This window comes from Globicephala melas, unplaced genomic scaffold, assembly GCF_963455315.2.
Source record: "Globicephala melas unplaced genomic scaffold, mGloMel1.2 SCAFFOLD_92, whole genome shotgun sequence".
Taxonomy (NCBI): Eukaryota; Metazoa; Chordata; class Mammalia; order Artiodactyla; family Delphinidae; genus Globicephala; species Globicephala melas.
The window spans coordinates 834,112-858,316 of record NW_027207267.1 but is presented as its reverse complement, the minus strand read 5'-3'; the positions used below and the strand labels follow the sequence as shown (position 1 = coordinate 858,316).

At 59.2% G+C, this 24,205-nt stretch overlaps 1 protein-coding gene across 7 annotated transcripts in view; it reads left to right on the top strand.

Annotated features, from left to right (window-relative positions):
- Nucleotides 1-24,205, top strand: part of LOC132596371 (myelin transcription factor 1-like) — a 102,487-nt gene that overhangs the window by 38,823 nt on the left and 39,459 nt on the right. For 6 of the 7 annotated variants that reach the window (XM_060293369.2, XM_070044770.1, XM_060293368.1 and 3 more), the window contains 5 exons: nt 8,216-8,316; nt 16,160-16,214; nt 17,206-17,236; nt 22,401-22,463; nt 23,228-23,475. In XM_060293369.2, coding sequence (XP_060149352.1) covers nt 8,216-8,316; nt 16,160-16,214; nt 17,206-17,236; nt 22,401-22,463; nt 23,228-23,475 — 498 coding nt within the window. The remainder of the gene's footprint in view (nt 1-8,215; nt 8,317-16,159; nt 16,215-17,205; nt 17,237-22,400; nt 22,464-23,227; nt 23,476-24,205) is intronic. The other variant, XM_060293372.1, reaches the window with a different exon arrangement.

Below are 24,205 nucleotides of genomic sequence, written 5' to 3'. Positions count from 1 at the left end.
GGAGCGACCTTCCCGCTGGGGGGATCTCAGGCCCTCTCGTTTCTCCTGGTGCGTTAGGATCTCACGGTGCCTGGCCGGGTTGGAGCGACCTTCCCGCTGGGGGGGTCTCAGGCCCTCTCGTTTCTCCTGGTGCGTTAGGATCTCACGGTGCCTGGCCGGGTTGGAGCGACCTTCCCGCTGGGGGGGTCTCAGGCCCTCTCGTCTCTCCTGGTGCGTTAGGATCTCACGGTGCGTGGCCGGGTTGCAGCAGGTCTTTTTCATTCACTGTGTTGGGCACTTGATGGGCCTTTCAATCTAAAAACAGAATTTCCTTTGGTTTTGGGCAATTATTTGTTCTTATTTAGTACGTGTTTCCCTCTCATTTTCTTGGTTCTCTCTGGAGCTCGGGGCTGGCCTTTAGGTCCTACTCAGCTTTTCCTCCTTTTCTCCCATCTCTCTGTCTTTTTCTTTCTTTCTTTCTTTTGGCTGCGCCGCACAGTATGCGGGGTCTTAGTTCCCCAGCCAGGGACCACACCCTCGCCCCCTGCAGTGCAAGCGCGGAGTCTTAGCCACTGGGCCGCCAGGGAAGCTCCTCTCTGTCTTTGTCTTTCATTTGCTTTGCTAGCGTGTTTCTTTGACTGTCTCCCAACTCTTCCACTGCACATTTCATTTTGGTTTTACATTTTATTTCCAAACTGGGGAAGACAGATGTGATGGTGTGAAACCTTCTAAAAAAAACTCCCATACCAATCTCTATGTGCTCCTGCCGGGGCCAGGCCACTTCCACTCTGTCCAGCCGTCCCTGGTTCTGTCCTGGCTCCCGCTCTTAGCCGCCATCCACGCTGCAGAGGAGGGCCGCTTCCTACGATGCTTACTCACTCATCCACTGAAGGTTCCCAGGTGCATTCCACACCCCACCCTGCCCAAGGTTCTGGCCCACAGGTCTAAGGAAGGTCCTGGGAACTCCCTTTGATGTTGGAGGGATGCTAAACCTCCTTCTGCAGCCCTGGGAGCCGTGCAACGTGGTCTGGGCCCTCCCAGGGCCTCCCAGGGCCTCCCGTGTCTGGGAGCACCGTCTGCACCTCAGGGCTTTGGGGTCAGAGGTCCTCTGACTTCAGGGGGTAGAATTCTGGGCTGTGGCTGCACACCCCCAGCTCCCCTGCCCAGTGTCTACTGTGGCCTGTGGTCAGTTTTGTGTGGGCCTTCAGTTGTTGCTACAATTTTATTCTAACTCCTTTCTTCCTGCCTTTCTGGGCTTTGCCTTAAACCCGAAGAGCTGGAAGGGGAGGGCGAATGAGGATTGAGATGAAAGGACGAGAGAATTTTTCTTTTTAAATGTGTTTATATAGTCGTCCTTGGGTCTCTGCTGGGGATTGGTTTTAGGACCACCTCTCCAGGATACCAAAATCCACAGATGCTCGAGTCCTTCATATAAGACACTGGAGTATTTGCATGTAACCTACGCACATCCTCCATAGACTTCAGATCATCTCCAGAGTACTTATAACACCTGATACAGCGTAAATGCTGTGCAAATCGTTGCTGGCAAATTCAAGTTTTGCTTTTTGGAACTTTCTGGAATTTTGGGGAGTATATTTTCCATCCATGGTTGGTTGAATCCATGGATGCGGACCCTGCAGATGTGGGGGCCGACTGTACCCGATTCCAGGGTCCAGGCTTTCAGTGGATGTGTTCGGTTCATGGCTTTGAGGTGGAGAATGTTCTTCCAAAGTTGCCTGAGGGCTGGTGAAGGCTGAGGAGGCCTGCCCTCTCCAGGACAGTGGGGGCCCCGGCGTGGCAGCCCCACCGATGCACAGGCCGGACACAGGGCCATGTGGTCAGTCTTGGGGGTGAGGGGAGGCGAGGTCGGCTGCAGCCCTGGCTCAGCCACGAGCTGCCGACAGTCCTGACGTGGCAGAGTAGGGCCGCGTGCGCTGCTTGGGGTCACGGTGCCCCTGCTACACAGAAGCACTTGTCTCCTCCTGGCCTGTGTCCCCAGGGCTGCTGCGGGGTGGGGTCTGAGACGCCTCACCCTGCCCCCCAAGGCCCGTCCCACACTGCTGCCATTAGCTGTCCTCTTCCTGCACCCCTGGACCCAGCCCTGCCTCATCTCCGGGTGGGCCCAGAACACAGACCCACAGAAGCCAGGCTGGGGGAGCCAAAGGCGGCCTGCTCGCACCTGCTGCCCCGTACGAGGGTCTTGGGTTGGGGGGCCTCACGGACCAGCCCCAGGCCTCCGGGCCAGCGGCTCACACATCCCGGAGGACGCAGTTCACCCCTTGTCCTGCAGCGCCTGTCATCAGAAATGTATTTTTGATGTGAGCCTCCACTGCATGGGTCTCCCACAGCACCCAGAGCACAGCGAGCCTGCCGGCTGGACGGCCCTGGCGATCGGCGCATCCCTCGCCCGCCCTGCGCTCCCGGCGTGGACGGGAGCCCCGGCCCTGCCCCAGAGCACAGCAAGCCTGCCGGCCGGCTGGACGGCCCTGGCAATCGGCGCATCCCTCGCCCGCCCTGCGCTCCCGGCGTGGACGGGAGCCCCGGCCCTGCCCCAGAGCACAGCAAGCCCGCCGGCCGGCTGGACGGCCCTGGCAATCGGCGCATCCCTTGCCCGCCCTGTGCTCCTGGCGTGGACGGGAGCCCCGGCCCCGCTTGTCTCCTCAGGTTTGCTCACTTGGGCCGACCCGCGGGCCTCCGCCCTCTTTAAAGTCGGTCATCGCACCCGTGTCCGGGTGGGAGTTCCGTGCGTCAAGAGCTGGCCTGTGGGACTCTCACCATTATGCTCCCTCGTGTGTGCCATTGACTTTTAAAAAACAGCTTTACTGAAATATAATTTACTCGTCACAAAATTCACCCATTAGAAGTACACAGTTCAGTGGTCTTAGCATATATATAGGGTTAGGCATTGATCACCACAGTCTAACTTCAGAACATTCTCGTCCCCACAGAGAGACCCTGTGCCCGCGAACAGTCGTGCCCACTGCCCCTCCCCTGAGCCCCGGCACCACTGATCTACTTTCTGTCTCTGTGGGTTTGCCATTTTCGGACACTCTGTAACTAAGGGACTGTGCCGTCTGGGATCTTCATCCACTGAGCTGCTTCCCCTGAGGTTTCTGAGGTTCACCCACATTGAACCCTGGACAGACACTGTAACCCTTTTTATTGCCAAATACTATTCCGTCATGTCTGGTGTCGTCCGTTCAGCAGTCGATGGACATTTGTGTTTTTTCCACTTTTTGGCTAGTATAAATAAACCTGTGATAAAGAGTTGGGTACAAGGCTTTGTGTGGACGTATGTTTTCACTTCTCTTACATCTATACCCGGGAGTAGAATTGCTGGGGCCTATGGTATGTCTATGTTTAATATATATTTTTTTGCGGTACGCGGGCCTCTCACTGTTGTGGTTTCTCCCCTTGCGGAGCAACAGGCTCTGGACACGCAGGCTCAGCGGCCATGGCTCACGGGCCCAGCCGCTCCGCGGCATGTGGGATCCTCCCGGACTGGGGCACGAACCCGTGTCCCCTGCATTGGCAGGCGGACTCTCAACTGCTGCGCCACCAGGGAAGCCCGATGAGGAGCATCTTTTATATGTTAACTTTGGAGGAATGCCTGTTCAAATCCTTTGCCCACTTTTTTTTTTTTTTTTTTTGGCGATGCCGTGCGGCTTGCAGGCTCTTAGTTCCCCCACCAGGGATCGAACCCGGGCCCTGGCAGTGAAAGCACCGAGTGCTAACCACTGGACCACCAGGGAATTCCCCTTTGCCCACTTTAAAATTGGGTTATTTGTCTTATTCTGGAGTTGTAGGAGGTCTTCCTATACTCTGAATACAAGTCCCTTATCAGACATGTGACCTTGCACGTGTCTTCTCCCAGTCTGTGGGTTGTCTCTTCACTTGACTCGTGGTGTTATTTGACTTCCCAAAGTGTTCAACTTTGACAGTGTCCAGTTCATCCATTTCTTCTTTTGTCGCTTGTGTTTTAGGAGTCAGAGAAACCACTGCCTAACTCAAAAAGTCAGGATGATTTACTCCTGCGTTTTCTAGGAGTTTAACTCAGATGTTGAGATCTCCGATCCACTGTGTGAGTTTTTACGTATGCTGTGAGGCGGGTGCGCCTTGATTGTCTTGGTTATTCTGTGTTCCTTGATCTGCCGTATCAGTTTTCCAATCAGTTTATCAATTCTTGCAAAAACAAAACAAAACAGCTGGAGAGTCAAAAGTGCTCAGATACTGGTGAGAGCCGGAAAATGACAGGCAGGATTCAGGGCGCAGGACAGGCAGCAGGGGGGGGAGAAGTCAGAGGAGGAGGTGGTAGGATGGTCAGTGGGGCAGAGGAGCAGCGGCTGGGGGTGAGCCGGAGTGCCCCAGGCGAGGAGGGAGGGAGCGAGTATCGGTGCAGGACGCGCAGGCGGCCAGGATGGTACCGGTGACCCTTCAAGGGCTGCTGCTCTGGCGGAGGGCTGGGAGCTGGCCTGGGGAGCAGGGATGGAGCCAGCTTCTCGGGGCCCCTTCAGAAATCGGGTTGTGAAGCGGGTGGAGATGTGGAGCCCCGGGGCTGGGGTGCGGAGTCCAGACACATTGTGTTTTGTGAGTGTGGACGCCTCAGGCTCGTTGCAGAGTCGAGAAGCCCCAGGAAGGGTCCAGTTAGGGCAGGTCAGCAAACATCTGAGAGGAAGATGGTCTACGGTTGCTTCTTCGAGGACACTTCGATTGGCTTTGGGAAGAAGGGCCTGACAAGCCCCGGGGGCAGAGGTGGGCTCAGCCAGGACGGGACAGAGCGGGGACAGAGGAAGGCGGGGGATCGGGGGCTGACAGGTCCTCCCGGGTGGGGGCCTGGAAGGGCCGAGAAGTGGGCTCCCTCTAAGCAGAGACCCTCCTCCCTTGCTTGCCGGGTGGAAGGCCGATAGTGACAGCTCTTGGTTCCACAGGCAGGTCACAAGAGACGCACACTCTAGTGAAGACTCTGAAAGCATTTTGACAGGACTTTCTCTTGAGTCCACAGGGTCTCTACTGCCTTCGGAGCTAAACAGTCCACATGCCAAAGTGGCACGTGTTGGGGAGGCCTGATCTGACCCTGAACACTGGCGTCATCAGAAGAGGGACAGACCTGACTCTGGCCCCAGGAGGGCGATGCCAGTTGAGCTCCCAGGAGCCTCCCTGCCCTGTGGGCCCGAGTGTGGCTGTTAACAGGCCCTGGTTGCTTTTCTGAGCTTGTCTGTCAGCCGGAGTCCTGCCAAAGTGAGTTTGGGGCCTCTGTGGGGTCAGGCGCTGGGGCGACACGGAGCAGGCCATCCTGAAGAGAGGCCACGGCCAGGGCCAGCGGTTCCCAAGCGGCCTCTTTGTTCTGTGTGTCCCGGAGCGGGGCTTCAGATGAGCTCACTAGAGACCTGAGAGCCCAGGAAAAGGGCCGGTCTTGAGGAGAGCGCTCCCCACTTGTGACCCCGGGCAACGGAAGCAGGCCACCCTCACGCGGCCACTGTGCGCCGGGCGCTCGGGCTCCGATGGCTCTTCCTCCCGCCCTGTGGCTGGCGGCCGCGGTTTGGGCGTGTGTGGGTGTCAAGTGCTGCCTCTGTGGCAGCTGGGCTGCTGCAGCTCAGCGTGTCCACGCAGCGGAGGGCTTGTCTGCGGTGGGACGTAGGCGGGTCCCAGTGGGGGACCAAGGGGCCCTGGGTTATCTCCAAGCAAAGGAGAAGCACCATCACGCTTTACTGTGGTGGCTGTGGTTTGCTACCAGAACATTCCCGGGAAAAGGAAGGAATCGTGTCAATTACGGACCCACGTCGTGCGGTACTGGTCTCGGGGTGTGTGATCCCTGCAAGTTCCCTCCGCCTCCCAGGGCTGGTGCTGAAGGCATCGCTGGGGTGCTGTTGTGAGGAGATGCTGGGCACCTGTTCTTTTTACTCTTTCCTCTTAAGCTTTACAGACCATAGTCTTTATTTTATTTTTATTTATATTTATTTATTGATTTATTTTTGGCTGCGTTGGGTCTTCGTTGCTGCGTGCGGGCTTTTCTCTAGTTTCAGTGAGATGGGGCTACTCTTCGTTGCGGTGCGCGGGCTTCTCATTGCGGTGGCTTCTCTTGTTGCGGAGCACGGGCTCTAGGCGCACGGGCTTCAGTAGTTGTGGCACATGGGCTCAGTAGTTGCGGCATACGGGCTTAGTTGCTCCGCAGCACATGGGATCTTCCCGGACCAGGGCTCGAACCTGTGTCCCCTGTGTTGGCAGGTGGATTCTTAACCACTGCGCCACCAGGGAAGTCTGGGGTAGATGTTCTTAAGGTCCTCTTGGTGTGGCCTGAGCAGGCGTGGGGCACAGGGAATGCAGGTGAGGGGAGGGTTCCCCTCAACAGGGCTTCGCTCCAGGAGAGGGTGGCGAGGCCCAGTGAGCTGGTTCCCTCCCGTCACAGAGCACAGAGTCCCCCTGGCACAGACTCGTGCCCTTCACCTGCTGGGCTTCTCCAGGAAGCATGTGGGACCGAGAGCAGGAAGGCCTGGGAGGGAGGCTTCCAGGACACCTGCTGGGACGCCGAGGGGGAGGGACCCATCCTGCTCGCAGCAGCACAGATCTCAGGGTATGTCCTTCCCTCCAGCTGCCAGGGAGATATGCCCAGTTACCCAACTCATTCACATATGTCACCATGGTAAGAAATTCCCCTGGAGCCTCGCAAACCAGCCCAGGATGAGGGTACCTGCAACGTCTCCTCTGACGGGAGGTATGTGTGGAAAGGGAACCCCATCTGTGGCCAGGGGTCTCCCAGCCTCCACTGTCACTCTAGATGCAGAATTCCTACCACCCGTCTTCAAGTGCGATGCATACCCTGTGGCCAGGGCCGTTCTTGTCAACTCGCCTCCCCAGTTTCTTCCCTTCCATCGCCTTTGGAGGAGACTGTCTGCTCCCTCCTCACCACAGATGCTGTTTGCTGTCTCCTCCTCTGGGGTCCGGGGCCCTGGGCGACTCCTCTCATAAGTTTGATTGGGTGGGGCTGGCTCCTCTTACCGTGCGCTGATGGCCATGGGGTAGCTGGCCCGAGATGATCGGTTTACACCTCTCTAGCGGAGTCCAGTCCTCAGGGGGGTCCCCTGCAGGTGACCCACAGCTCGGTGAGGGTGAGGCACACAGTTGGTGCCAAATTCTGGTGGTGTCACCCATTCCTTTGAAGATGGTGCACTAGGCCGTCTCCTTGACAACCAATCTGCTTCCCTCCTGTGCTACTGGAGGTCAGAGGAGGCCCTTTAATGGGTTGGAGACATTTCCAGACAGGAGGGCACTGTGGCCGGAGCACAGGGCTGAGCGGGGCAGGAGTGGTGGAATTACAGCAAAACGGCATTTGGGGATGCACATCAAAAACGTGAGGAAAGAAGGATGATGGGTGTTACAGCAGTGAGCCTGACCGGCCTTCAGCGGAACCCAAACTCACTTCCAAGGAGAAGCAGAGAGCAGGATGCAGGAATATTCATTTCCTGTTTTTATTGTTGGTTACTTCATGACCTTCCTTTGAAACGCTGTAGTTGTAGAAAGCTGGTTGTCATGGAAACAAGGGAGTGCCGTGCAAGGAATAGGTACACGATGCATTTCTTTGTCCGGTCCAGCTGATGCCTATAGCCTCTGCTTTGACGTGTGAATTTATGTGAGGAATTAAATATTAACTAGAAGTATTGCCCTGGAGAGAGGCAGGAACACAGGGAGAGGAAAGATGCCGGGAACCCGGGCAAAGGGGAGGCAAAGCGTTGGACCTCACCTGATTTGTGCCAGCCCCCTGGTCGGAGTGGCTGTTAGTGGAAATCCCCCCCCCCCACTTTCTGACATGTTCCATAAAACAGTGCGAGAGCTGGGACGATGGTGCAGGGGTGAGGGTGCTAGCAGCCTCTGAGGGCTGTCCGAAGCAGAGACCAATTTTCCCCCAAGCGCTCCTGTCCTGTATTCCTGAGATGGTCATGGCTTTCTGGTGGATTCCGGAAAACAAGGGTCGTATGGGTGCTGTGTACAAGAGTGGCCCGAGTTTCTCGATGGTGCAGGGGTGAGGGTGCTAGCAGCCTCTGAGGGCTGTCCGAAGCAGAGAGTGATTTTCCCCCAAGCGCTCCTGTCCTGTATTCCTGAGATGGTCATGTCTTTCTGGTGGATTCCGGAAAACAAGGGTCGTATGGGTGCTGTGTACAAGAGTGGCCCGAGTTTCTCGATTTCTCCCCTCGAGCTGGCACAGCTGGCGTTCATTAGGTTTTCTTTTTCTGACTCTCAGAAAATGAGTTCCGGGGTGAGTTGCTGAGTCAGAGGTGGACGCACGGAGACAAGACCGACAACTGCAGGACCCCGAGACTCTTCCTGGGCGGACACGGCAAGGTGAGGTGCTTGGAGCGCAGCGCCCAACCTGGGGCCCCGGGTCCGGGCAAGGGTCCTTCTCACTCCTTGGCGTGGAGCGTGGAGGCGACTTCTGGTCTAGTCATTATCCGTCTAGATTAGGCCAAGAATAAGTGCAGGCTAGGACCATCCATGATCTTTAAAATGAAAGGAAGAAAAGTGCCTCTGAGTAGAGGAAAACCACAACGTGACAGCAGGTCCCGTATCTGCCAGGCCCCTGCTCTGGGGCCCGGTCCCGCCCGGGCTCCGCGGTGCACTTCAGTACTTGCTCTTCTCCCCGCCGCTCGCTGGGCAGCCTTTGCTGCAGGGACTCCTGAGGTCTGCTGATCTGGGTGACTGCAATCCTCCCAAGTGGGGGCCTGCGGTGCCCTGCTCACACCTGCCTGGAGCTCGCTGGTGGAGGTGACTCGGGCACTCCCCCTCCACAGGGACGCTCCAGACCCAGATATCACGTGCGCTCACACCAAACCTCTCATTCTGGACGTGCTCACTCCCCATGCTGGGCTCTGGGTGAAGCCAGGTGCCCAGGCTCAGGTGACCCTCAGAGATGGAAGTGTGGGTGACGACGGGCTCGGTGGGCACCCCTTCCCAGATCTCAGATTCTGATCTCTCATATTCTTTGACACGTGGACGCTCTCCGCCCAGGATCCAAGCCATGGCCCAGAGCATGGCCACGGAGAAGTGGCGGCCGGGGGACAGACAGGCAGGGCTGCGAAGTTTTAGGCGGCAACGTCATCTGAGGGGGCTTGCATTCTACTCTCAAAGCCCAGCGTTTTTCTTTTGAATCTGGTGACTGGACTGTACGTGGCATGGGTCTGTCCTAGCACCTCGTCAGGCACCTCCACTCACACTCTTATTCCTGTGTGGTCATCTGTGCTCTGCTGAGCCGTGTTTGAGTTCAGCTCAGACAGTAATGCTGGCCCAGTCTTTATTTCAAGTTTTGTTATTTTGCTCATCATGGAATTTTTGCATTAATTTAGATGTTTTAAAATATTGCATTAAATTATTATTTAATTTGATCACTTAGTTTTGTTTCCCCCTTAAATCTGCACCTGACTGAATGCCGTACTCGCCTCACCCATCTGGCCCTGAGCGCTCAGGGATCACGTGACCAAGAAGCTACCTGGTTTGAGGCCAGGGGCTCTGGGTGCCGTGTCTTCACAGTGGCTGGCGTTGTGTAAGGGGCAGGTAGGAAGGCTGCAGTCACCCCGCGGCTCAGGTGTGATAAGCTTGGAGCGTGTGGGACCTGCTGGGAACACGCCTGGTGGCCATGCTCAGCTTCTCCCCCAGCGCGGACTGTTTCACACCTGCTCCGTCAGGGTCGTCTCCTCTAGTTTGGGCAGACAGGGCCAGAGTTACTGCTCTGAGCAGAGAAGCGAAGAAGAGTGAGCCAGAGAAGGAGGGACTATGGGGCTGGCGCCGGGGGCACCTTCTCACCGAGGAGGCCAAGAAGGGGTGGGGACACAAGAGGGCAGAGCGTGCACAATGGCAGGACTGGCCCGAGAAGGAGGCGGGGAGCTGGGGAGCCCGGCGCCCCGAGGGCACCCAGAGCAGAGCAGCCCTGTGTGGGGGGTGGTCGCAGCCGCCTCGGCCTCTGCGTTCAGCACCAGGCGTGTGGACAGCTCGGAGGTGGGTGTGGGAGGGGCTGGTAGGCGAGATTAGGTGGCTGTGTGCTCCGTGGGGAGTGCTGGGCACCGGGCTTTTATTTTTTTTGATAAACTTAAGGAGGAAAGGAGCAGGTGTGGATGGTAGGACCTTAAAGCTCTTCTTGACCTTGAAGAAGGAAGCACTTGGGCCCCAGATCATGGGTGTCCAGTGGATGACCAGAGGTACGCAAGCCAGGAGCAGGGTGACTGCGGGGATGCCCAGCAGGGCCTCCCTCCTGCCACTGCAGGACGCGCCTGACGAGGGGAGGAGGTGGCCCCAGCTGTGTCCTCTGACCTGCCTGCTTGGATGTGGCTAGATTTCTACCCCGAGGAGGTGGAAACTCCATTCCTGCTGAAGTTTTAGACAGATGGACCCAGGCATGGCTGCTGTATCAGGGTGTCTATTATATAGTTATAATTTTAATGTAGAGGTTGGAGTGAGCCATGACCCCACGCTTGGAGATGCCAGGAGAGCCCCTCCCAAGATGCGTGTTAAATAGTGCTCCAGGGGGTGTCCTTTCTACAACCCGAGGAGAGGGCTGGTCTCTTCAGCTGCCAGTCGGCTGAACAATGGGTGGAGCGTCAGAGATCTTCAGACACACAGTCAGACGTCCTCCGAGGGGGACACAGGCGTCACCGCCGGGAAGCAGGGGCGCTGTGACAGCTGTCAGGAGGCGCAGGGGTGCGTGTGTGTGGTTTGGCCTCAGCCGTCAGAGAATGGAGAGCAGGACGTGTGCTGAGGGTCCCGGAGACGGCAGGACTTCAGCACCTTCCAAGCAGGAGGCTGCTCTGGGGTCTGCCCTGCTGCGCTTGCGGGCTGGGCTGCTGGGATGGCTGGTGGGAGACGGAGCAAGGAGCGTACTTGAAAGCTGCTCGGAAATCCTTCGAGGGGGCGTCTCTCCAGAGGTAGGAGCGCGGGTTTGTCCCAACGCTCTGCTCCCAGGCTGTGTGCACGGTGAGGGAGTAAGACCAGCCCAGACCGTGCCCCTGCTCGGCCCTCCTCTCCCCACGTCACCCCTCCTTCTAGGCAGGCTGCCTGGTCCTGCGAGCCAGCAGACACTTCCCCTTCTTCGTCTGGGTCTTCCCGGAGGAAAAGGGACGCTATCACCCAAACAATCTTGTGCATTTTAAAAGTTGTCCTAAGTCCGTTCTAATCCCCAGCTTTGCACGCTGTTGCAACGCGTTCTAAGTAGAATGGGGCCCAGCCCGAGCTCCTGGACCTACTCCCGCAGCCTGGGGCCAGGGGGAGTCCTCTGTGGTCCCGGGGCCCTGGACTCTCCAGCAGCTCGGGGCTCTGGTCTCTGCTCTGATGGCTCCTGGCCACCTTCCCCAGCTCCAGGATCTCAGAGACGTTTCAGATCGTCCCAGTTTGTCTGTCCCTCTGCCTGTTTGTCTGACCTTACACGGTACGCCCCGAGCAGCCAAAGAGGTCTCTGCAGGGAGACACTGACCTCAAAAACATGAATGATTGAGCTTATTTCAGATGGAGGTGAGCAGGCCAGGGGGAGAGCGAGAGAGGGGGTGCAAAGAGGGAGGACGCAGGCCTGACCACTGAGAGGCGCTGGCCACCCAAGGGTGCACCTTCTCCACGGGGCAGGCGCCCCCGCCCCCTGAGGCCCTCTTCCCTGAATGTCCTCAGGTCCTCTCTGATCCACGGGGCCTCCCCACTCGCACCCAGGCTCCGACGGCTGAGCAGCCCCTTCCTCTTGAGCTCCCCCCCGACGCCCTGACATCTCCCCTTCTCTGCAGTGAGGGACCTGCTGCCTCGGGTCGCATAGTTGGTGCTACTCAGGCCAGGACAGCCCGCAGGGGCCGGAGTGTCAGGCGACGTCCACGGCTGCTCAGGGCCAGGCTCCAGCGTGGAGTCTGGTTTTCGTCTAGCCCTTAGCCATGGTGCAGAAGGGCAGGGACGTGGTATAGGGTGGAGAGGGGGGAAGCTCTTCAGCTGTGAAGGCCCTGGGAAGAACCAAGAAGGAAAGAGAATGAAAGAGAAACAGAGAGAGACAGAGAGAGTCAGAGAGACGGAGACAGGGACAGAGGGAGAGAGTCGGAGAGAGAGATTCAGAGAGACACAGAGAGACAGACAGACGGAGGGAGGATGACTGAGCCAGAAAGAGAAACGGGGGAGGCAGCCCTCCAGAAACCACCTGCAGGTCCCTGAACTGCTGGGTTCTGGGGGTAGAGTTGAAGGTCGCACGAAGCCCGTTGGACCTCTGACTGGACGTTCCTGGGGGAGAGTCCACCCTGTCCACTGTGTCACTGGCTGTGCATCTGGATTCTGAGAGCCCTTCTCACAACCACAGCCTAAGAAGCTATTGGTTTCAAGGTTGCTCCGCACGTTTGCTCTCTTGGTCCCCGAGTTTGTAAACATCCAGCTCGGGGACCTCAGGTTTGGCAAGGGTGCCATGTGGAAGGGGCTGGTTTTGTAACAAGTCATTGTGAGAACCGTTTACATTTAAGAAGAGCTTACACGATTACCCTTGACTTTACTGAAAAATACAAAACAGAGCCAAGCATCGCCACCCCCGTGAGTGAGACCATCACGTGACACAACAAAGCAGGTTCAGCAGAAGGGCGAAGAGACCGTTCTCGCTGGTTAAGAGATGTGGTCAGGGACTTCCCTGGTGGCACAGTGCTTAGGAATCCGCCTGCCAATGCAGGGGACATGGGTTCGAGCCCTGGTCCAGGAAGATCCCACATGCTTTGGAGCAACTAAGCCCGTGCGCCACAACTACTGAGCTGTACTCTAGAGCCCACGAGCCACAACTACTGAGCCCGCATGCCACAGCTACTGAATCTGTGCGCCTAGAGCCCGTGCTCCACAACAAGAGAAGCCACCGGGCTTCCCTGGTGGCGCAGTGGTTGAGAGTCCGCCTGCCGATGCAGGGGACACGGGTTCGTGCCCCGGTCCGGGAGGATACCACATGCCGCGGAGCGGCTGGGCCCGTGAGCCATGGCCGCTGAGCCTGCGCGTCCAGAGCCTGTGCTCCGCAACGGGAGAGGCCACAACAGTGAGAGGCCTGCATACTGCAAAAAAAACAGAAACAAAAACAAAAAGAGAAGCCACCACAATGAGAAGCCCACGCACCGCAACGAAAAGTAGCCCCCACTCACAGCAACCGGAGAAACGCCTGCGTGCAGCAACAAAGGCCCAGTGCAGCCAAAAAATAAATAAATAAACAAACAAACAAGTAAATAATTGAAAAAAAGAGAGATGTGGCCAAATGGGGTGTGTTTGCATTTGTAAATTACTCTCCCATAGTTTTCCTGTTGAAGACAGAACGACTGAAATGTTAATTAGAGCGAAGAGCTGGTTCAGGGAGCCCAGGGCAGCCGCAAGACAGGCCGCTGGCGGCGGAAAGCAGTCGGCGTCACAGAAGCAGCGTGGACCGGTTCTTGAGAGATCGCTAGCCCCACGGGGTGGGGGCGTTGAGGCCGGTAGGCCGGGATGGGGCCTTTCACCCTCCGGTGGGAGGTCACTCAACTCCGTGTGGGTCTTTCAGAAACAAACTTGACTGGTTTGTGCTCGGAACAAGGGAAGAATTTCAAAAATAAATTAATGAAAAATTGGGAAGTGTCTCCCTGTCTTGGCCTGTCTTGCTGTGGCGGGGGCAGAAGGCGGGGCGGCCGGCAGGCTGAGCAGGGCTACCCATCCCCACGTGAGGCACCGGTGCTGAGGGCGGGAGGAGGCAGAGAACCACCCTCAGAGAAGGAAAGCAGTAAAAAGCCAGTGGCGCTGGCTCAGGAATCAAGGTTTCCCTGCTTGCCCGTCGGTGGCGGCACCCGGCTCTCAGAAGCTCATTCTCGTATTGAAGAGCTATAACCGTAGTTCTTCCTCCCGTAGTTCAGTTTTTCCCCTTTGCACATCAAAGCTCCGTGCACTGGAGAGAACTTCTCACTTATTGACCATTTGATGCAGGTAAATTGCAGATGGAAAGGTGCTTGGCAGCGTGAATGCCACAGCTGTCAGCTCTGCCGACAGGAGCTTGCAGTGTGCGGCAGCGCTCGCACGCGTCCTGCAACCCTCTCTATTCTGTGCTCTGTGAATAATTTATCTTCAGGAAATCCAAATTGCCAAGGCGCGCTTTAACCTAGCAGAATGCTCGCCAATTTCCTTGGGAAAACTGACAAAAAAAAAAAAAAAAAAAAGCTGTAGATTGCATTTCAGCCGAGAGCGGCCTGGCAATCAGACGCCGCGGCCCCTTTGTGCCACCGCATCGGAAGCCGCTGTGCTGGGCTCGGCGCAGACGACATTTGAAGGCTCATAAATGTGATGAAGTCCCTCTGACACCTGCTCCTCTCTTCGCTTTAAATGTGAGCCATCGGTCCACGGGGAGCGCTGCTTTAAAATAGGAATTACAGTAATTGTCTTCCGTGCTGTCGGGAGGCTGCAAGCGCGCAGCTCTCAGCTCTACCGCCTGGAGTCGACGGCGGCATAAATTACCCCAGGTTGTGATTTCCGTCCTTAACACAGCACACGAATCTCTGCGCGTTCGTGCTGCCCGGGGTTGGGGGCTCACTTTGCAAGTTCTAGCTTACTAGCAGGGGAGTTAATGGGAGGGGTCCCTTGTCTTTCTTCCTGAGCGGGACCTTAGCTGCTTGTCCTGAGCTGGCCTCTGGGGACTGAAGCCCCTTCCCTGGCTGCTCCTTTCCCACTGGCTGGCTTTGCTCTGATGGCCTCTTGGGGGCCTGGGAGGTGGGGCTGCTCCCTCCCCCGCCCCCCACAGGGCACACCGGCTGGGAAGAGGGCCCCTTCTATCTCCCACTCGCTCCAGCCCAGACCCAGCTGGGGATCCCGTGTGATGACCTGTGCTCCGGGGCGTCCCTACCCTCCTGGGGCTCTGCCTTGTTCCCTGGAAGGATGTGGGCAGCATCCCCCATGGAAGTGGGTCTGAGGCAGAGAATGCGGGACAGGAGCTGATGGGCTCAGGCAGGGTAGCCAGAGGACGTGCGGGGTCCCCGTCCCCCTCGAGGGCCTCCACTCCCTCTCTCCTGGGGGAGTCAGCATCTCTGGGAGGGTGGCCTGTGTGTCGGGTCCAGGGGACGCCTCGGCCTGCGTTCCTACCAGCTCTCACCCCCGTCTGCTTCCCGCCTCCAGAGCCAGTGCCGTGACCACGGGCCCTTGGCACGTGGCTGGTCAAACTCAGAGGGGCTGTGAGTCCAGGAGATGTGCAGGATTTCTAAGAGTCAGCACTAAACAAAATCCCGTTCATAACTTTTTCTATTGATGCTGTAGAAATGATAATGTTTTGGAGAGATCGGGCTGAGTAAAGTTTAGTATTAAAATCAATTTCACCCGCTTCTTTCTACACTTTTTTTTTTTTTCCCCCGGTACGTGGGCCTCTTACTGTTGTGGCCTCTCCCGTTGCGGAGCACAGGCTCCGGACGCGCAGGCTCAGCGGCCATGGCTCACGGGCCCAGCCGCTCCGCGGCATGTGGGATCCTCCCGGACCGGGGCATGAACCCGCGTCCCCTGCATCGGCAGGCGGACTCTCAACCACTGCGCCACCAGGGAAGCCCTCTTTTTACACTTTTGATTAGAAAAGTTTAAATGACGTGGATGACCTGCACTCTCTTCCACTGGGCAGCGGTGCCTGGAGGCCCCTGTGCTGCTGGAAGCACCCGCGCATTGGGGTGCCCATCTCACGTTGAGGATGATCAGGTCCCCAAGCTCAGGCTGCCCCCCTTGGCTCTCCGTGGGACAACGCACGGGGGACAGTGAAGCCCGCTCAGGTCCCAGGCACCTGTTTCTAACAAGACGACCCTCGAGTGCCGGGGTCACCAACTCCCAGGGGAAGCTGGGCTCTCAGCATGGCGGGGTCAGAGTCTGCGGTGGGTGGTGTCGCCAGGGGACCGTGTGTTACGACACCCCGACGTTAATGAAGGTTTGGTGGCTGCAGCTTCCTCCTCGGATGTGAGCCTGGGGGCGTCAGGAGGGCCCAGAGCAGGAGATGAGGGACACTATGGGGCCAGTGGTCTCCGCCCCGAAGCTCGTACGCCTCACCTGCTGCTCGCGGGTTCGCAGGCCGTTCCTGCCACGTGAGCTCTTCCTTGTCTCCTGTGTCAGCTTCACAGGCCCCGGTGAAGCTTGAGACAGAAAATGCCTGGAGGTGACGCTGCAGACACAGGGGGTGGCTCTGCCGTCTTCCTGTTGACAGCGCAGTTGTTTTTACTTGCAGATGAGCTTAGAAAATGACGAGAAGAGAGCTCGCACGAGATCCAAGGCCCTCCGAGGTGAGTTCCCCCCTCCCCTCCCAGCAGGGTCTGGCCAGGGCCGTCCACAGCCTGCCTCTGGCCAAGAGTCCCAGGTCCTCCCGCAGCAGTTGTCCTTAGGAGGACAGAATCCCGCAGCAGTGCCTCGCCCCTGGGACGCTCCTCCCCTAAGCCGGGCACCTGGTGGCCTCAGGCTTCCTCAGCCTCAGGGTGCATTTGAGGGCCACGGCCACTGGGGGGCTTTTGGCCCAGACGCACCTGCTGGGGAGGAGAGGAGGGGGCAGCCCCAGCACTGCAGAGTGGAGAAAGCAAAACCTGGTTAGACCTGTTCTGTTTGGGAAGGAGAGGCCGCCAGCCTCGCATCACCAGCCTCTCTGCCTCCCAGATTAGTCTTGGCGCTGAGGGCACTGGGATGTTGCTGGGTTGAACTGGCACTGGGGTAGGGAGAGGGGCTGAGGCCCTGCTTGCTCTGCAGGGACCAAGTCCCGACATCCTGGCCAGCCTTGCCACCCCGACGCCACAGGGCATACACTGCTCCTGTGTGTGGGTGGCCCTCAAGGAGGGGCCAGACGCCCCGAGCTTCTCAAGTGTCTGCCAGTCAGACTAATGCAAGTTCTTGTCCCAGTGGCCCCATCACTGAGGAACCAGGTGCTTGGGCCACCTGTTCTCTTCTCCGGCCAGCTTTATCCTCTGGGTCCTCTTTGCAGCCAGAAGATGACTGCTCCCTGAGATTAGAGAAAGAGATGCTGTCCCAGGGAGCCTGTCTTAGCTGGGGCCTCTGTCCGACTCTGCAAAACCAGCAGCCACGGGGGGCGGGGGGCGGTCTGACATGAGCACCGGCTTGGAGGACGCAGCTCCCTCTGCGAGACCCTGGAGGACATTCTAGGAGGGAAAAGCGGGGTTCAGGACGGGGGTCGCCCCCGCCCTTCAGTCGCTTGTGCTGTGGAGACACACGTGCCTTTTCAGTTCTGCTTCCCACACGAGTTTCCCTGTTTCTCTTTCTCTCACTCAGCTCCCCCAGAGCCCACAGGTGCCGACCTCAGGTAAGAAAGGCTTCCTGCCCGCACCCAGCATGGTGCACGCCTGTGACCCCGTTCGTCCTAAATGTTGCACTGGGCGCTTGGAGTTGAGCAACCGCGCCCGGGCCCCTGCTTTCCCTAACGAGGCTCCTTTCTGCCTGGCCTGTGTGCCTCCGTCCTCACCCTGCCTTGTCCTCTCCTGCCTTGTCCTGGCACCACCATGCAGCCAGCCTTGCACAGTGGCACAGATGTGCTCACACCTTGTCACCCCTGGGACATGACTGTCACCATGGTCCTCAGCCGGCAGCAAGGTGCTGTCTTAGTGGCTCCTTGGCCAGAGATGAGGGGACAGGCTGTCCCACGCCCGAGTCTTCCAGTGACTTGAGGGCAGCAGTGGCTTATGTACCGGCTGAGCTCTGTGACTTTCCAGATTCCAGGCCGGCCTCACAGGGACGGGCATCCTGAACAGGAGGGAGGACAGACACATGGCAATTTCCTGGGTTGAAGCAGGAGGGGCCAGGCTTCCTCCCCAGAGGTCGACTTGCCCTCGCCTGCTGGCTTCCGTCCTGGGCTTGGCCAAAGCCTTTGTGTGTGTGTGGAGGGGAGGGGCTGGGGGAAGGCCAGAGAGAAAGCCACCCCAATGCTTATGGGCTGGGCTGCCCCAGCATCGCCCCACGTGGCCTTCGGACTGCAGGTCCTGTGGGCCTGGGCTCTTCCTGGGGCGTCCAGGGCCGGCCCGGGGGCCATCTTGCCCAGGCAGAGCTCCAGTGAATGGTGTCCAGTGAGTGGCAAGGAAAGCAGCCTCTCGCATCCCCCCTTTCCGGGCGAGGGGTAGTGCCAGTGCGTCTGGCTCAGAACACTGGAGACGGAAGGGAGGGCCCCCCGTGTGCCAGGTGGGCGCTGGGTGCCCCGTCTAATTTTTATAAGTTTCCTGTGAGATGGGGCCAGACTTGAACTGTGGCCAAGGTAACCTGCAGGCTTGCTGGAGGGATGAAGGGGCTCCGAGCCCACCCTCCCGCCCCTGGGGCAGCTCCGGTGCTGAGTTCACCACGGTCCTGCTCTGCCTGTGCTGCGGGGTTGGGGGTGACGGCCACTCCCTGATGGACATTTCTGTGGGCTTCCAGGCTCGAGGATGGAGACAAACAGAGCTTTCTAGTTACTGAGGGTGGGTGCTGTTATTTCGTGCTCCCTGCGCCCCAGCCTGGAACAGCTCTCTCCACCTAATTGCACGGTTCCAGGGCATAAGCCACTTCTACGTTCTTAGGGGTGAAGATTCTCACTAGACAGGGAACACGTCTGGGGCTGGGACCATCTTATTCTTCACCAGATAGTGGTTGAGTGGATGGCTTCTTTTGCCAGTCAGGAAAATGAGAGGACCCCAGAACATCCCAGCATCTCTCCAACCTTTGAGGCTGGAACCTGGAGGCGGGAGGGGAAGCACGTGGGAGCGGTGTGCAGAGCCCCGCGCACGCGGCGAGCCCTGCAGCGGCTGCACAGTGCAGTCCGATCTCAGGGATTCTCATGGAAGCACTGGCGGCTGCTGGTGTTTCCCCGTTTGTGAAGTGGGGAAACTGAGGCTCGGAGGGTTAGAACTCACACAGCCGGAAGAGCTGAATCATACACCCTCCTGCTCAAAGGCCAGTCCTGGTCACAGGGCTGGAGGGTGAGGGGGGCACAGCCGACAAGCCAGGCCCCTGGAGTTGCATGGAGCACAGTGGCCAGCTCCCTGGAGGGTAGGGGCCTGCGGGTGGACCAGTGGAGGAGACCCCACATGACGCTCAGAGGGGCCGCAGACCACAGGGTGCAGAGCAGGTCTCCCGGGGGAGGTGCTGCTTCCCTTGGGCTATGTGACGTTCACCTGGGGACATCCTGGGGACAACGAGGGAGAGGAGGCTGGGCACAGGACTTGAGTTTTGGGAACAGATGAAGTAATGGAGGAGACTGGAGAGGCAAACCCAGAGGGCTAGGTTTCTCTTGAAACTTTGAAGCAAAAATGACCCAGAATAGATGTATTTTGACATATTCTGAGCGCGGACTTGACCAGTGTAAGTAAGGGGATTGTGTGGGCATCTGGAATTTGTGCAGCGTCGTCGATCTCTTGGTCTCACCCTGTTTGCATGGTAATAGTGAGGCCCGCATGCAATCTGATGGAGAAACTGGGGAGAGATGCATTGACGTGTTCTAGCAACGATGTCCTCAGCAATTCTTCCCGTTTCTGAGAATCGATGCTTAGAGGAAAATCCACGTGGAACGTGCCACTCACGCCTGAGTTCACAACCGTTTGTTGGCCACGAACCAGCCGTGGGGCACGATCCCTGAGGCTCTGTGATTGTGCGCTCACCCCGCGGGAAGGGGCAGGTGCCGCAAGCCCGACTCCTGCCCCCAGCACATGGGGGGCTGTGGTTGGTCCCGGCGGGGCCTTCGCAGTGGGTGCCAGCACAGGCAGAGCGACCCTGGAGCAGACTTGCTGCTGGGATGTCAAAGGAACCCCTTCGGAATCACTTGACGGGAGGACGGGTCACAGGGAAGCTGTACCCGCAGGACTCACTCTGTGGACGAGGGACTTGCACCCTGTGGACCCAGAGTCTGTGCCCACTGCCCCCAGCGGCCCTTTCCCCATCGCAAGCAGAGACTCCGGGAGCCGCTTGCCGGCGAGTGGCGGTTGCTAGGAAACGAGCTGAGGAGCTGGTGGGCCTGGACCAAGCAGGACTCTCAGCTGCCTCCTCCCACCCGGAGCCCCTTCAGCTCTTGCTCTGACTTGAAGCTGAGTCCCTGAGAGAAAACAAGCGGGTCTGGTGGCCTTTCCCTTTGCGCAGTGAAGAGCCAGCAAACTCCCCCTCCACCCCGCCCCCGGTCTACATGGGGCCCATCTGCTGTCCACGCTGCGGGAGGCGGCTTATGCAGGGAAGGGAAGGGGGTGGGTGGACCCCTCTTGGGGCATCCTTGGGGCGTCTCCCAGTCCCGGGAAGGACGCCCGTCTGCCACGCCCGCGCCCCAGTCCGCAGCCCGCCTGTCCTCACCTGAGGGCCTCCTCTTGAGCCACTGGCCAGCTCCTGCCAAGGCGACAGAAGGGAGCCCTCTACCTGCCTCCGCGGGGCCGGAGGGAAGCCAGTCGCTTCCAGGGGCTCCCACTGGGGCACGGCTCCTCCCGGCCTCCGCCATGGCCTGAGAGCTACTGTTTATGTCCAGATCCTCAGATCCCTCCGAGCCATCGCCAGGACCCCTCTCAGGTTGACGGCAGGCAGGCCCTCTGCCCACCTCCCTGTCTCTGCCACACTCAGGGCCATGCTGTGGAATCGGGGGAGGGCTTGGCCGGGTCTCCCTCTTCCTCCATGCTGGGGAGGGGCTCCAGAGGCCTGGAACCAGAGCTGGTGCCTCAGCCTGCCCTCCGGCCCCGCGCACACAGAGGGCATCCTACCAGCACCGGGGGTGCCCGTAGGGTGACCTGCTGGCACTGAGCCCCTGGGGCTTGCTTTCCGCGGGTACCCTCTGTGCTGGCACGTGGGGAGGAGGGGGCCTCCAGGTTCCTCTCCCCGAGGGGCCCTTGGCAGCTCTGCGCATGCCTGGCCCGCTGCCCTTGGAGGGCCGGCCCTCAGGGCTGGAGGCCAGGTGCTTCTGAACTGGTGGGCGGAGGTGTGCTCGGAGCAGGTGACGTGTTTGGGGGCAGTGCCAGTGCTACAGCAGCTGGCACCTAATTGCCTGACTGACTCAGTGATTAATCGACTAATTGGGACCTCAGCTTCAAATCCCCAATAACAAGGAGCTTTTGTGCAGAGTCTCAAAGCTAGTTCTTGAGAAAGTGACAGCAAGTGTGGGGCATAGATTTCAGTGAGAGGCCTCGGGCAGCAGCAAGGCCTGTCTGTCTGGAAAGGGAACCCACACAGGGTTCGCATGTCCCCCACCCTCCCCCTTCCTCTCCCTCTCTCCTTTCCTCTCTTCTTTTAAACACCAGGAGACGAGCCACGGTGGCCTCATCATGGGGGGCTGCAGGGTGCGTCCCCCTCAGAGACCCCGGCTCCCGCAAGGGCCACCGTTGTGCTGGGGGGCGCGACCCTGCCTCCACGGACTGTTCTGTTTCTCGCTGATCCGTCAGCGAGTGTGGACCCCACAGTCCTCTGTAGTCAGGTCCGTGATCGATCAGATGAGACACATCAGTGTGTCTGCACAGACGTCCAGAGTGGGGCCCCTTTGTGAACCTCAGGAGCTCACAGCCTTCCTTCCCAGGCTCTGGGAGAGCCTGCTCGGAGGCGGGGGGCTCAGACCCTTCTTGGATGGGGACACCCTGCGGTGATAGCTCCCGGGAGGAGCTCGGGCTCCCCCTGTTCCCACCACGGGTTCTCCGTCTCAAGAGCCCACAGGACCCTGACCTCAAGCCCCACACAGGCCCCTTGCTGCCCTGGGGAGCTGACTGCTGGGGAAGCGGGTTGGGTGGTCTGTGCCTGGGACTGGAAGTTTCCAGAGCTTCCCACCGTCTGGTTCTGTGGGGAGGCAGATGATGGTGAAGGGAGAGGAACCCCTGGAACTGTAAGAGGCCAGGCTTCGGCCCACCGAGGTCTCCCGCAGCTCCTGGGTCATCGGCCCTCCTGGCTTCACCGCCCTTCATGGGGAGCTGGGATCACACCAGGCCGCGGGTTCTGGAGCGGGGTCTTTGCTGCCACCCGCAGCCGGGGTCCTGTGGCCTGGGTCAAAGCTGCACCTTTGCAGAGTTGCTCCTGCCGGGGGGGTCGGCTGTGTACCGGCGAGGGGCCCGCCGGGCAGGGCCTCGCAGCATCTCGAAGGCCCTGGAGGATCCCCGTGTTTGTGCTTTGCCCTTGGGCCAGCTTCAGGTGCTGCTCTGGGGGCACCCTGGAGCTTCCTTGTTCCCAGCCCCCTGGAAGCCTGGTGGTGGTTTGCCTGCGGTGGGAAAGACTCACCGTGGAAGAAGGAAGTCGTCCAGCCCTGCTTTCACACACACAGATCTTTAATTAAACTCTTATAAGATTGCAACGCACCATTCATTTATGTAAACGGGCGTGAGTTATTTCATTAATTTTTCGCAAACTGCAAGCAGCCATTCTGAGAGGAACTGTTTGGAGACAATCTTCTGCTTCCCCGGGTGAGGGTCTGGGGTGGGCCCCGAGGTTCGGACCCTCTCCCCATGCCCCACGGGGCCCGGCCCCAGGTGACCACCCTGCTTGTCTCCCCCCAGCTGTCCCACTCCCGGATGCACGGGCTCGGGGCATATCCGGGGCAAGTACTCCAGGCACCGCAGGTAAGGAGGCTGGAGGGCCCTCAGCAGGGTTCCTGGGAAAGAGGTTGGGCTGCTGGGGGTTGGAGCTCCTCTGCTGCTCGGGACCCTTTGTGGGTCTAGAACCTTCCACCCCTGCTCTTGGCTGCCGAGCTGCGGTGGCCTCCCACGTGACCCTCTTACTGGGAGGCCGAGCGCGGCTGTGGCGTGCCTTTCCGGTGTCTCCCCTTTGGGGCTGCTGTGAGGCCGGAGGAGTCTGTGCGGGAGAGCCCAGAGCAGAGCCGGCACACGCTGGGCGGCTCTTCTCACTGCTGTCATCCCGGGGGTCTGCTGGGCCTCAGGGTCCCCCGACTGCGGTGCCAGGCTCAGGAGCTGGGTGAGGGGTCTGGAGGTGTGAAGGGTCTGGAGGTGAAGGAGGAAGGGCCTGGGCACTCCCGACAACCTGCCTGGGGGGCGGCGGGCACGGAGCAGAGCAGCCTGGGCCGCCCCCCCCACCCCCGGCCCCGGCCCCCCAGGGGGGATGACTGTGGCGTGGACAGGGCCGTTGAGATGAGGCCTTCCCAGAGAAGCAGGAAGTGAAATTTAAAGCACAAGCAGGGCCTTTTTAATGCGGACAATTACTGTAAAATTTTGAACACATCAACCTGCCAGTCTTGAGTTTGGGGCTTTGGCGGAGGGGTGGTGATGAGATGCAAAGAGAAATTTTCAGGACAGGGATAGCGCTGCAGAGGGTGAAGGCCGGGGGCCCGGGAGGTGCTGACAGGGTGGCCCGGCCTCCTCCCTCCCAGTTTACTGAGCTGCCCTCTGGCCAAGAAGAGGAAGCTGGGGGGCGCCGAGGCCGAGCACCTGGGGTCCAAGCGGAAGGCGCACCCCCTGAAGCTGGCTCTGGACGAGGGCTACGGCGTGGACAGCGACAGCAGCGAGGATGCCGAGGTGAAGGGCGCCTCTGTTTCTGATGAATCGGAAGGAACTGCGGAGGAGGACGAGGCTGAGGCGTCAGGACAGGAGGAGATTCATCGCCCCGAGCCAGCTGAAGGTGCTTTGTTGCTCTTTCTCCCCTGAATAAAGGCGCTTAGTGTGGGCCCGGAGAATCGCAGCCTGTGAGCAGGCGGGGCTCCCGCGAGCGAGGAAGCCCTGCTGAGAACAAGCGCCTCTTGTCTGACGTTTGCAAGGCTTCCTGGGGAGGGGCTGGCGCTTGGGGCTCGGGGGGCCCAGAGGCTCATCTGTATGTGAGCATTGTGGACCTGGATGTGTGTCTGTGTGTGTGAGAGGCGGTCGGACAGATGGATGTGGCTGTGCGTCTGTGTGGCGGGGTCTCCGATAGACCCGCCCCACTTGGCCTCAGGAGAGCCACCTGCAGGAGGGGCAAGGGGCCTGCTTGGCATCAGGGGAGCTGGGCGGGGCAGGGGGAACAAGGGGCCTGCTTGGCATCAGGGGAGCTGGGCGGGGCCCCCAGCCCTCGGCAAACACTAGTGCGAAGGTGGGACACGTCCATGTCCCGAGTCCCTGGCTGACTGTAGGGTCCTGGGGATGTGGCTGAGGCCCGAGGCCCCAACCCCGCGACACCTCCAAGCTTCTGGTGCTCTCGGCTCTCAGGGCCTGAGGTGGATTTTTATTCATTTTGGAGCCACTCCAGGGAGGGTCCTCATACCCGCCTCCCTCCTGGCGACCCGGCTCTGCCTGAGAGGGTGCAGGGCCAGGGGACTCTCGCTTGCTGGGTTTCTTATAAAGGAGGGAGTTTGGCGCTCAGGCATCGGCCCTGGCTT